The sequence below is a fragment of the Herpailurus yagouaroundi genome, unplaced genomic scaffold, assembly GCF_014898765.1.
Source record: "Herpailurus yagouaroundi ecotype Mexico unplaced genomic scaffold, PumYag 216, whole genome shotgun sequence".
Taxonomy (NCBI): Eukaryota; Metazoa; Chordata; class Mammalia; order Carnivora; family Felidae; genus Herpailurus; species Herpailurus yagouaroundi.
The window spans coordinates 3941037-3954754 of NW_024412447.1; the positions used below are offsets into that span (position 1 = coordinate 3941037).

Below are 13718 nucleotides of genomic sequence, written 5' to 3' on the forward strand. Positions count from 1 at the left end.
AGCTGGGACGCTCAGTAGCTGCCGTGACCTTGGGCAAGTTACAAGGCCACCTGTGCAGTTAACATGAGTAACCTACCTCGCAGGGTTTTGTGAGCACTCTGTTGGGACACAGTAAGAAATATCTACTTGGTCTCTGCCCCTGGTTCCTGACAAAGAGCTCCTGAACCCCTTGGAATTTCCTGGATCACAGGAGAGTCTTTTGTCCTAATGAGGCGACTGTGGGTAAGTCCCTAGCTGGCCTCGGAACGGGGGCGGCTCACGAGAAACACCAAGCCAGGAGAAGCCAGGAACTCTGAGTTCCAATGTCCCCCATCCTCCGGGGCAGGGAGAGGGTCCAGAGATGGAGTTAATAACCGATCCTGCCAACGTGACGAAGCCTCCATAAAACCCTGAACGACGGGGTTTTGGGGAGCTTCCAGGTCGGTGACGGTGCTGGAGAGGCGGCGCACCGGGAAACGGCACGGACACCCACACCCTTGCCCCATCCCTTGCCCTGGGCATGTATTCTATCCGGCTGTTGCTGAACCGTATCCTTTCTAGTAAACAGTAATAGTAAGTGAAGTGCCTCCCAGGGGTTCTGGGAGGCCCCCTGGCGAGTTAACCCTGAGAAGCGGGTCCTGGGAACCCCCAGTACACAGCTGGTGCGTCCACCAGAAGCACAGGTGACACCCTGAACTTGGAACTGGCGCACAGAGTGGGGGCCGGGCCCTCTGCCTGTGGGGTCTGTGCCAAGCCCGGGGAGTCGGGGCCAGAAGTGTCGTGAGTGGAGAAAAGGAGTTGTCCTTCGCCAGTCGAAGAAGCAGAGGTGCTCAAGGGGTGGGACCTGGCCTGGGCCCTGCCTCAGACCACCTGGTGTGATCACCATGAGCAGTACACACTATTCCAGCACCTTCCCTCCGAGGCCCGGAGAAACCTGAGAGGGCTTCAGCTGTGGGCAGACAGGTGGGCACCAATCACCGTGGACGACACCGGAAGACAGCCACTTCTCACCACCAGCCCCGTCACCGGGAAATCAGTGCCAAGCCTCATCCCTCTTCTCGACTTCCTACATAGAACATCACCAGTATTTGAGAGATCCTCCTCCATCGGGGACAGGGACAGGGATGGGGAGGTCTGAATGCAACCAACCAAAGGGGGTGGCTTCCTAGCAGCCAGTGCAAGAAGGGTCTGACTGTCCTACGGTTCTCAGAAAGCAAGCATTTTAGGGGTGCCTGGGTGGCTCAGTCGGTTAAGTATCCAACTAAGGCTCAGGTCATGATCTCATGGATCATGGGATTAAGCTCCGTATCAGGGTCCATGCTGATAGCACGGAGCCTGCTTGGGATTCTTTCTCCTCTCTCTACCCCTCCCCAACCTGTGCTCATGCTCTCTCTCAAAACCGTATAGGGGCGCCTGGGTGTCTCGGTCAGTTGAGCGTCCAGCTTTGGCTCAGGTCACGATCTCATGGTTCGTGAGTTCGAGCCTTGCGTCAGGCTCTGTGCTGACTCAGAGCTTGTTTCCTATTCTGTGTCTCCTTCTCTCCTGCCCCTCCTCTGCTCCCACTCTGTCTCTCTCTCTCTCAAAAATAAATAAACATTTAAAAATTTAAGGGGCGCCTGGGTGGCTCAGTCAGTTGAGTGGCCGACTTTGGCTTGGTCATGATCTCAAGGTTCATGGGTTCGAGCCCTGCATCAGGCTCGCTGAGGTCAGCCTGTAAGCGCAGAGCCAGCTTCAGATCCTCCGTTCCTCTCTCTCTGCCCCTCCCCTGCTTGTCACTTGTGTCCTCCCAAAAAATAAACGTTAAAAAAAAAACAAACAAATGGAGGTGTCCGGTGTTTTGATAACTGCACTCAGGGGTCCCTGCACCTCACTCGCACGTGAGGAATGCGCCTGAGACGGGAAGTAAGAGCTGCTCTGAGGCCGGGTCTGAACGCGCGCTGCCGGCAGGGCTCCAGGGGCCCGTGGCTGGGAGGAGTCAGGCCCGCCTTCGGGGCCGCCTCCCGCTGCTCCCACCCCCCCGCACTGAGGGCCCTACCTTTCTGGGGTCCTTCCTGTCCTTGGCGCGGCCGGTGTCCTTCCGAGGGCTCAGCGGGCCACCCTTGCCGCAGCGGCTGGGCTTGGTGGCCGCGGGGGCCGCGCTGCTGGGCGCCGGAGCCGCGGCCGAGGCGTCGTGCAGGAAGATGCGCTCGCTGCGCCGCCTTGTCCACAGGTCGTCGTCGCTGGCCTCAGGCCCCGCCTCGAAGCCAGGCTCCTTGGCGCCCCGTAGCCTGCGGGCCTTGCGCCCTTTCTCCGCCGCCAGCTTGGCCTTGTCGGGGCCCGCGGGGCCGGGGCCCCGGGTGCTGGGTGCGGGCGCGGCCAGGGAGGGGCCCGGCTCCCCCAGTCCCTTCTTGGGCCGCAGCAGCCCGGCAGGCGACCGCTTCCGCACCTTGACCTCACTCTCCGAGTCCGTGTACTCAAACTCCGTGCCTGGATGAGGACAAGGGCAGGGGCTGTGGACGGGGGCTCCCGGGACCCTTGCTTCCCACCCACCCAGATGCCCTGGCCACCAGCAGAAGGCCACCGTCCCACCCTTCCTCCAGGGCACCTCGCTGCCCACGGGAGGCTTCTTGTATCCAGGAGAGGAACAGGGGCCCAGAGAAGGAAGACTCACCTGCCACACACCTGTGAGTGGCAGGTCCTGCTGGCCCCGCTGCTGTCCCAAACCCCCCTTGGCTGCCCAGACTCAACTCCCTGGGAATGTGACAATCCCTGCCCGGGGCCCCCATCAGCTTCCCCACTGCCTCCTGCATGCCCGGTGGGAATCCCAGAAGCCAGGGCAGGCTGGGGAGGGCCCGAGGCCCCGCAGGGGCAGCAGGTCCACGGGAGGCATGCGGAAAGCCCGTGTGAAATCCCCAAGCCGGGTGGGGCCTCTCCTCTACTTCCTGGTGCCTCTTCTCAAGAGCTGGAAGGTCCCTGGCACCCGCTCCTCTTCTAGAGGGCAGGCCTCACCAAACTCAAAGCCCTGGGGCCCAGCTGCCTCCTGTCAGCCGAGGCTCTCCCTTCCGGCAGACACGAGGCCAGCCTTGATCCCAACTCTGGAGCCCCTGGGCTCCCTGAACACAGACCCTCTCCCCAACACCCCGCTGTGCTCTGTCCCTTCCAACCTCCAGGCCTTTGCTGCTGCTGGTCCCTCTACCTGGGGCACCATTTCTCCCCTGACCTCGACCTGGAAATCCACGGCCTCCTAGCGGAGAAGACACACTGAGCACCCGGGAAGATCCTCTGTCCACACCTCCATCACCGCAGGCACACACCCCACCGGAGGGGGCTCCCATCCATGTCTGTCTATCCGGTCCCGCCCTGTGCCCCGGAAGCAGATCCCCAGTTTTACTACCGCAGGCCTGATGACCCCTGGGAAGCCAACAGCCTGCCCACAAGGCCTCGAGGAGGCCAGGTCCCATCGCCCAACAGATGCAGCCAGGCTGGGAGGGGGCACACTCCGTGGGAGGGACCCACTTGCAAAGCTTAATGATCCCATTAATTAAGCTTTTGTTAACGGACTTCCCACCGCACAGGGAGGCAGCTGGGGGCTCTCATGGCTGATGATCAGGGTGCAGGCCATAAAAGGCTGGGGTTCTGCTGCCGGGTTGACCCACCTGATGACAGCCCCCTGCAGAAAGCCGGAAGGGAACCCCCAGGCAGCGAAACGGCTACAGGTGAGCCGCATAGGGAGCAGGGCCAGAAAATGGACAGAGCAGCGACGGGCAGCGGACACTTTCAAGTGTGGAGTAAGGTCGGCCGGGGGGACAAATACTTATGAGGCCAGTGGAGCAGCATGAATGGTGCCTGGGACACAGGAAACGGGCTCTGTGAGGGGACAGGCCTGTCCTCGAGTGGGGACACGCAGGAAGCCCAGAGAAAGGGGAGGACGTGCCGAGCCCTCACCGCCCACAGGGCCGCCGCAGGGAGCAGAGTCCGTGTCTGTGATGCCCACCCAGTGTCCTGTGCTCCTGCCTCCGCCCCCAAGAAATACGGTAACAAAGGAGGAACAGACAACAAAAAGCACAAAAAATATAAAACATAAGGGTGAGACCCAAAGAGATTGCAAGTCAAAGGATGGAAAAGATAACCCATCCAAACACTAACCAAAAAGAGCTGAATAAGCATAAATATAAACATCAGACAAAACTGACCTTCCTTAAGACAAAACTTGTTACTAGAGGCAAAGGATATTATTTACATAATAAATGGTCAACTCACTGGGAAGATATAACAATTCACAAACATACATGAGCATAATCCAGAAATAGGTACAGAAGATTATACGCTATGACCAAGGGGGATTTATTCCAGGAAGACAAGGTTGGTTCGACGTGTAAGAAAATTAACGTGAGGGTGCCTGGGTGGCTCAGTCAGTTGAGCGTTTGACGCTTGGTTACGGCTCACGTCATGCTCTCACGGTTCACAGGTTCAAGCCCCATGACCAGCTCTGTGCTGACAGTGTGAAGCCTGCTTGGGAATCTGTCTCTCCCTCTATCTCTCTGTCCCCTCCCCTGCTCACTCACCCTCTCGCTCTCTCAAAAATAAATAAATATTTTTTAAAAATCAGTGTAACAGGGGCGCCTGGGTGGCTCAGTCGGTTAAGCGGCCGACTTCAGCTCAGGTCACGATCTCGCGGTCCGTGAGTTCGAGCCCCGCGTCGGGCTCTGGGCTGACGGCTCAGAGCCTGGAGCCTGCTTCCGATTCTGTGTCTCCCTCTCTCTCTGCCCCTCCCCCGTTCATGCTCTGTCTCTGTCTCAAAAATAAATAAAACGTTAAAAAAAAAAATGAAAAAAAAAATAATAAAAAATAAATAAAAAAATAAAAAAATAAATCAGTGAAATATACTGTGATAAAGGACAAAAACCACAGGAATACCTCCATAGACGCAGAAGAAGTAACTGACCAAACCTAACAACCTTTCGTGATAAAATCACTCAAACTGGGAAAAGAAGGAAATTCCTTCCACCTGACAGAGACAGCCATAAAAAAGCCACCAGTAACATCATACCTAATGGTGGCAGAGTGAATATTATCAACCCCTATGATCAGAAGACAAAGATACCTGTTCTTGCCACTTCCGTTCAACTTTGTACAGAATATTGTAGCCAAGGCAATTAGGCTACAAAAAGAAAGAAAAGGTATACCCATCCGCCGCTCTATCTGCAGATGACATGATCCTGTACTATAGAAAACACTAAGGAATCTACTAAAAACCTATTAGGACGAACAAATGAGTTCAGCGAGGTCACAGGATACAAAATCAATATACAAAAACCACTGGCATTTCTATACACTGGCAGTGAACACTCCAAAAATGAAAAGAATCCATTTACAATAGCATCAGAAAAACACATACTTAAAACTAAGTTTAACAAAAGGAGTCCTAGAGTTGTACAGTGAAAATTATGAAATGTTGTTGACAAAAATTAAAGACACAAATAAGTGGAAAGACATCCCATGTTCCTGGATTAAAACACTTCCATTGTCAAGATGCCAACACTCCCCGATTTAGCACCATTCCTAACCAGAATCCCAGGTGGCTTTTTTGCAGCAATTCACAAGCTAATCCCAAAATCCCTATGGAATGCAAAGGACTCTGAGGCACCAAGGCAATCCTGAAAAAGGAGAACAAATATGGAGGGCTCCTACTTCCCAATTTCAAAGCTTCCTACAATAATTCCTCCAGTAATCAAGACAGGATGCTACTGGGCTAAGAACAGACATAGAGATCAATGGACTAGAACTGAGGGTCCAGAAATAATCCTTCATATTTAGTTTCCGCTGATTTTTCACAAGGGCACCAAGAGTGTTCAGTGGGAAAAGAACGGACTTCTCAACACATAGGATACTGGGCCAAATGGATCTTCACATGCAAAGGCCCCTCCATCACTCCATACACAAAAAATCAACTCAAAATGGATCACAGACCTAAATATAAGTCACAAACCATAAAACTCTTCAGTGAAAACAGGACTAAATCTCTGTGACCTTGGGTTAGGCAATACTTGTTTGCATAAACGCCCGAAGTGCAAGTGATCTCTCTGGACTTCGTGCCAATTGGAAACCGTTATTTCAAACAACCCAAGAGAATAAACAGACAACTTACAGAATGGGAGAAAACACTTGCGAAGCACAGTCAGAGTTACAGCCAGAATGTGCAAAGAGCTCGTAACAACAAAATGACAACCCAATTAAGAAACAGGGATTTAGGGGCGCCTGGGTGGCGCAGTTGGTTAAGCGTCCGACTTCAGCCAGGTCACGATCTCGCGGTCCGTGAGTTCGAGCCCCGCGTCGGGCTCTGCGCTGATGGCTCGGAGCCTGGAGCCTGTTTCCGATTCTGTGTCTCCCTCCCTCTCTGCCCCTCCCCCGTTCATGCTCTGTCTCCCTCTGTCCCCAAAATAAATAAACGTTGAAAAAAAAAATTAAAAAAAAAAAAAAAAAAAAGAAACAGGGATTTAAATGGGCACCTCTCCAGACATACGGACGGCTGAGCAACATGAAAGGCTGCTCACCGTCATCGGGAGAAATGCCTATCAAAACCACAAAACAACGTAACGACAAGAAGGGGGATGTGAAGAAACTGGAATTCTCACAGGCTGTTGGTGGGAATATAAAATGGTGAGACCACTTTCGAAAACGGTTTGGCACGTCCTCAAAAGGTTAAACGTTAAGTTACCAAATAACCCAGTGATTTTACCCTTAGATTTGTAGCCAGAACAGGGGCGCCTGGGTGGCTCAGTCGGTTAAGCGTCCGACTTCAGCTCGGGTCATGATCTCACGGTGTGTGAGTTCGAGCCCCAGGGCGGGCCCTGTGCTGACAGCTCGGAGCCTGGAGCCTGCTTCGGGTTCTGTGTCCCCTCTCTCTCTGACCCTCCCTCTCCCCCCGCCTCTCAAAAATGAATAAACATTGAAAAAAAAATGTAGCCAGAACTGAAAACATGTCCACACAAAAACGTGTACATAAGTATTCAGAGCTGCATTATTCACGATAGCCCCCAAACAGAAACAAAAACAAAAGAGTAGATAAACAAAATGTGGTATACTCATAAAAAGGGAGTATTATATAGACGTAAAAAGGTTTGAAGTCACATAAGAAGAAACAGGTCTTTATGAAGGGTCTTTATCTATTAAAGGAGTTGAATCAACAATTAATGACCTTCTAAAACAGAAAATGCCAAGCCCGAATGTGGTCACTGTTGAATTCAACGAAACTTTTAAGGAAGAAATTATACCAATTCTCTACCATCTCTTCCAGAGGACAGAGGCAGAAGGAATACTTCCTAACTCATTCTACAAGGCCAGAATTATCCTAATAGCAAAGCCAGACAAAGAAAACTACACATCAATATCTCCCATAAACATAAATGAGAAATAGCAACAAAATATTAGCAAATCAAATCCAGCAATGTATGAAAAAAATTATCCGCCACAATCAAGTGAGATTTATCCCAGGTATGCAGGGCTTGTTCAACATTCAGAAACCAAAAACAATTAATGGAGTCCATCACATCCACAGGCTAAAGAAAAGTCTCATGAGATTAACAGAAGCAGGAAAAGCACGTGACAAAATTCAACATGCATTCATCATAAAAACTCTCAGTAAAGTAAGCACAGAGGAGAACTTCCTCAACATCTACAAAAACCTTACAACTAGCATCATATTTATGGGTAAGAAACTATAGAGGCTTTTCCACTACGATCAGGAACAAGGCAAGGTTGTCCCCTCTCACCACTCCTTTTCAAGATCATAGAAGTCCTTGTTAATGCAATAAAAAAAGAAAGGTATATTGATTGGGAAAGAAGAAATAGAACTATCTTTGTTCACAGATGCCATGAGTGAGTATCTGTGTAGAAAATCTGAAAGAATAAACCCAAAAAATCGCCTGGAATTAATAAGCAATCACAGCAAGGCTGCATTTTACAACCTTCACATACCAAAGTCCATCACTTTCCTACATACTAGCAATGAACAAGTGGAATTTGAAATTTAAAACACAATACTGTTTACATTAGCACTCCCCAAAATGAAACACCTAGGTTAAATCTAACAAAATATGTACAAGAGCTATGGGATGCAAACCACAAAACTCTTATGAAAGAAACCAAAGAAGACTTTCCATGTTCATGGGTAGGAAGACTTGATATTGTCAAGATGCCAATTCCCATTTTGATCTATAGATTCGGTACAATCCCCCCCAGAAGTGGACCTCAACATACTAATGCCAAAGTCTATATGGAGAGGCAAGAAACCCAGAATGACCAACTCAATCTGGAAGAAGGACAAAGTATGAAGACTGACAGTACGTGACTGCGAGACCCAGTATAAAGCCACAGTAATCCAACGAGATACTGACAAAAGAACAAACAGATCAATGGCACAGAATAGAACCCCAAAACAGACTCCCATAAATTTAATCGCATAATCTTTGACACGGAGTAAAGGCAATACAATGGAGAAAGAAGACGTTCTTTCAACAGATGGTATGGGAACCACTGGAGATCCACATGCAAAAAAGTGAACCTAGACACAGAACTAACATCTTTACAAAAATTAACCCAAAGTGGATCACAGGACTAAATGTAAAATGCAAAACTCAAAAACCCCTAAAAGAAAAGGTAAGAAAAATCCAGATGACCCTGGGTTTGGCAGTGAGTTTTCAGATGCGACACCCAAAGGACAATCCACGGAAGCTGGGCTTCCCTAAAAGTAGAAATTTCCGGTTTGTGAAAGACACCATAAAGAGAATGAAAAGACAAGCCAGAGACTAGGAGAAAATATCTGCCAAAGACACACCGGATAAAGGTCCGTTCTCCAAAACAGATAGAGAACTCTTCAAGTTCAACATTAAGAAAAGACCCCGATTGAAAAAATGGGTCAAAAATTGGAATAGACAGGTCACCAAAGATACAGAGATGGCAAAGAAGCATTCGAAAAGATGTTCCGCCTCATGTCACTAGGAATGCAAATTAAAACAACAAAATACCACCACACACCTATTGGAATGTCCAAAATCCAAAACACTAACGCTAAGTGCTGGCAAGGGTTGACAAATCCTGTTCACCGTTGCTGGGAAGGCAAAACGGCACAGGCACTTTGTAAGACATTTTGGCAATGTCTTACAAAACCGAACGTGCTCCTGCCATACGATCCAGCAATCACGCTCCTTGGTATTTACCCAAAGGGGTTAAAAACTTGCGTCCACACACACAAAACTACACACAGATGATTACAGCAGCTTTAGTCAAAAGCGCCAAACCCTGGAGGCCACCAAGATGTCCTTGAACAGGTGAATGAATAAGTAAACGGTGGCCCGTCCAGACAATGGAATATTATTCAAAGGTAAAAGCTAAAACGAAACAAGCTGTCAAGTCATGAAAAGACACGGAGACACCTTTAAGTGCACAGTATGTGACATTCTAGAGAAGGCAAAACTGTGCAGACATTAAGAGTGTCAGGGATGGCCAGGGTGCGAGGGGAGGGGAGGGATGAATCCAGAGGATTTTTAGGCAGTAAAACTACTGTGTATGACACTCTAATGGTGTTTTTACACCATTACACATTCGCCCAAACCCACAGAATGTACAACACCAGGAGTGAATCCTAATGTAAACTATGAATTCTGGGTGACAGTGATGGGTCCGTGTAGGTTCATCAATGGTAACAAATGCACCACTTTGGTGCCGAACGCCGGGGGTGGGGGGGGCGGGGAGGCGGCGCGTGCGGCGGGGGTGGGGGGGTGCATAGCACGTATAGAGGATATCTCTGTACCTTCCTCTCAATTTTGCGACGAACTTAAAACTGCTCTAAAAAAAAAAAAAAAAAAAAAAAAGTACTGACATATACCATGGATGAACCTTCAGACAATTACAACAACTGAAAGCAGCCAGATACGAAAAGCCACATGTGGTATGATTTCATTTATATGAAATGTCCAGGATAGAGAAATCCACAGAAGACAGAGAATAGTGGTTCAGGGAATAGGGGGAGTGATATGAACAGGTATGGGGTTTCTTGTCAGGGCCGGGGGGATAAAAATGTTCTGAAATTAGACAGTGATAATGGTTGCACAGCTCTGTGAATACAAAAAAAACCATCAAATCGTACACTTTAAAGGATGAATTTTAGGGGTGCCTGGGTGGCACAGTCGGTTGAGCGTCCGACTTCGGCTCAGGTCACGATCTCGCGGTCCGTGAGTTCGAGCCCCGCGTCGGGCTCTGTGCTGACGGCTCAGAGCCTGGAGCCTGTTTCCGATTCTGTGTCTCCCTCTCTCTCTGCCCCTCCCCCGTTCATGCTCTGTGTCTCTCTGTCTCAAAAATAAATAAATGTTAAAAAATATATATAAAAAAAAAAAATAAAGGATGAATTTTATGTGATGTGAATTATAGCTCCACAAAGTTGTGATTTAAGGGTAGATTCAAACCTGAGGATGTCAATAATTACATTAGATGTTAAAAAATTAAGCTCTCCAATGAAAAGACAGAGATTACAAAACAGATTGAAAAGGACCCAACTATAAGCTGTCTAAAAGAGACTTTACATATTAGGACAAAGGTAAAATGACTACATGAGTGGAAAAAGACATACCACGCAAATAGGAAGCATTAACAAAGGTGGAGTGTGGGGCGCCTGGGTGGCTCAGTAGGTTAAGCATCCGACTCTTGATTTCGGCTCAGGTCTTGATCTCATGGTCATGAGATAGAACCAAGCCCCACCCACATCTGGGTCCACGATGGGCGTGCAGCCTGCTTAAGACTCTCCCTCTTTCTCCCCCTCTTCCTCTGCCCTCCCATCCTCTGCACACACTCATGGGTGTGCTCTCTCTCTCAAAAAAAAAAAAAAAGGTAGTGACAGTTTAATATCAGGTAAGAGGGATTTCAAAACAAAATATATTAAGAGATAGAACACTTGGTAATAATAAAAGGATCACTTTAAGAGGAAAACAGGAACTCATAAACGTACATATGCACCCAATAACAGAGCTTCAAATACATGAAGCAAACGTCCAGAGTTAAGTTATAAGGAGAAAGAAAATCCTGCAATCCATAGCCAGAGGTTTTATATGTATCTGTAAGCAACTGATAAAACTAGACAACTAGTAAAGACACACAAGATCTTAATACTTTCAATCGCATTGACTTGCCTGATAGAACGGAATGACTTACAGAACACTGTGTATAATGACGCCAGAATCACATTCTTTAAGTGCACACAGTACATTTACTAGGAAATACCATATATCCTCAAATTTTAAAAGATTGAAATTATAGGGGCGCCTGGGTGGCTCAGTTGCTTGGGCCTCCGACTTTGGCTCAAGTCATGATCTCACAGTTTGTGAGTTCAAGCCCTGCATCGGGCTCTGTGCTGACAGCTCAGAGCCTGGAGCCTGCTTCGGATTCTGTGTCTCCCTCTCTCTCTGCCCCTCCCTTGCTCGTGCTCACGCACACGCGCGTGCGCGCTCTCTCTCTCTCAAAAGATAAATAAATAAACAATAAAGATTGAAATTATATACTCTTTCTGACCAAGATGGAATTATGTTAGAGACTGGTAAACGAGTAAATAACAAGGTAATGTCCACCATATCTGGAAAATAAATAATACTTGTAAATAATCATTGGATAAAAGTAGAAATCACAAGATAAATTAAGAAAAGTGTTGAACTTGGCACAAAAACAGACACTGAGACCAGTGGAACAGAATAGAGAACCCAGAAATGGACCCACAAACGTATGGCCAGCTGGTCTTTGACAAAGCAGGAAGGAATATCCAATGGAAGAAAGACAGTCTCTTCAGCAAGTGGTGCTGGGAAAACCGGACAGCGACAGGCAGAAGAATGAGCCTGGACCACTTTCTTACATCAGACACAAAAAATAAACTCAAAATGGGTGAAAGACCTCAATGTAAGACAGGAAGCCATCAGAACCCTCGAGGAGAAAGCAGGCAAAAACCTCTTTGCCCTTGGCCACAGCAACTTCTTACTCAACACGTCTCCAGAGGCAAGGGAAACAAAAGTAAAAACGAACTATTGGGACCTCATCAAAATAAAAATCTTCCGCACAGCTGAAGAAACAATCAGCAAAACTAAAAGGAAAAGATATTTGCAAACGACATATCAGATAAAGGGTTAGTATCCAAAATCTATAAAGAACTTACCAAGCTCAACACCCAAAAAACAAATAATCCAGTGAAGAAATGGGCAAAAGACATGAATAGACACTTCTCCAAGGAAGACATCCAGATGGCCAACTGACACGTGAAAAACTGCTCCACATCACTCATCATCAGGGAAATACAAGTCAAAACCACAATGAGATACCACCTCACACCTGTCAGAATGGCTCACATGAACAACTCAGGCAACAACAGACGTTGGCGAGGATGCGGAGAGAGAGGATCTCTTTTGACTGCTGGTGGGAATGCAAACTGGAAAAACAGCATGGAGGTTCCTCAAAAGGACTAAAAACAGAACTACCCTATGACCCGGCAATTGTACTACTTGGTATTTATCCAAGGGATATAGGTGTGCTGTTTCAAAAGGGCACATGCACCCCAGTGTTTATGGCAGCACTATCAACAATAGCCAAAGGATGGAAAGAGCCCAAATGTCCGTCGATGGATGAACGGATAAAGAAGATGTGGTCTAGGGGCGCCTGGGTGGCGCAGTCGGTTGAGCGTCCGACTTCAGCCAGGTCACGATCTCGCGGTCCCTGAGTTCGAGCCCCGCGTCGGGCTCTGGGCTGATGGCTCAGAGCCTGGAGCCTGTTTCCGATTCTGTGTCTCCCTCTCTCTCTGCCCCTCCCCCGTTCATGCTCTGTCTCTCTCTGTCCCAAAAATAAATAAAAACGTTGAAAAAAAAATTAAAAAAAAAAAAAAAAAGATGTGGTCTATATATACAATGGAGTATTACTCGGCCATCAAAAAGAATGAAATCTTGCCATCTGCGACTATGTGGATGGAACCGGAGGGTATTATTATGCTAAGTGAAATCAGTCAGCCAGAGAAAGACAAAAATCATATGACTTCACTCATATGAAGACTTTAAGACACAGAACAGATGAACATACGGGCAGGGAAGCAAAAATAATATAAAACCAGGAAGGGGACAAAACAGAAGAGATTCATAAATATGGAGAACAAACTGAGGGTTACTGAAGGGGCTGTGGGAGTGGGGATGGGCCAACTGGGCTTTAAGGAATCTACTCCTGAAATCATTGTTGCGCTAAATGCCAACTAATTTGCATGTAAATTTAAAAAAACCAAATTAACAAAAAAAGAAATGTGTTGAACTGAGTCATACTAAAAACAGGACAACATAAAATGCATGAGATGCAGCTAAAACAGTGTTGAGAGAGAGCTTTACAAGTCTCCACAAAAAAAAGAAAGGAGGTCCCAAGTTGATAACCTAAGCTTGCACCTTAAAAAATAGGAAGTGGTTGGCAATTATACCAAGAGTGAACAGGAAGGAAGGAAATAAAGAGCAGAAATTAATAAAATTGATAACTTCTGGCCACACTGACCAAGAAATAGAGCAGAAATCAGTTATTTGTATCAGCAATGAAGAAGAAAACATCACTACAGACCCCTCAGAGTTAAAAAAAAAAAAAAAAAAGGGGGGGGGGGGGGGCCAGCAGGTGGATGATGTGAACTCTGCCGATACATTTGACCACCTGGGTGAAATGCAGAAGCCGGCAGGTTCCAGGATGGCTGGTGCATTTGGGGG

At 47.7% G+C, this 13718-nt stretch overlaps 1 protein-coding gene across 1 annotated transcript in view; it reads right to left on the reverse strand.

Moving 5' to 3' along the window:
- The window catches only part of TNRC18 (trinucleotide repeat containing 18), an 85756-nt gene that overhangs the window by 15935 nt on the left and 56103 nt on the right, over positions 1 to 13718 (reverse strand). Inside the window, exon 19 of the mRNA XM_040455636.1 lies at positions 2015 to 2445. Within this exon, the coding sequence (XP_040311570.1) occupies positions 2015 to 2445 (431 nt within the window). The remainder of the gene's footprint in view (positions 1 to 2014; positions 2446 to 13718) is intronic.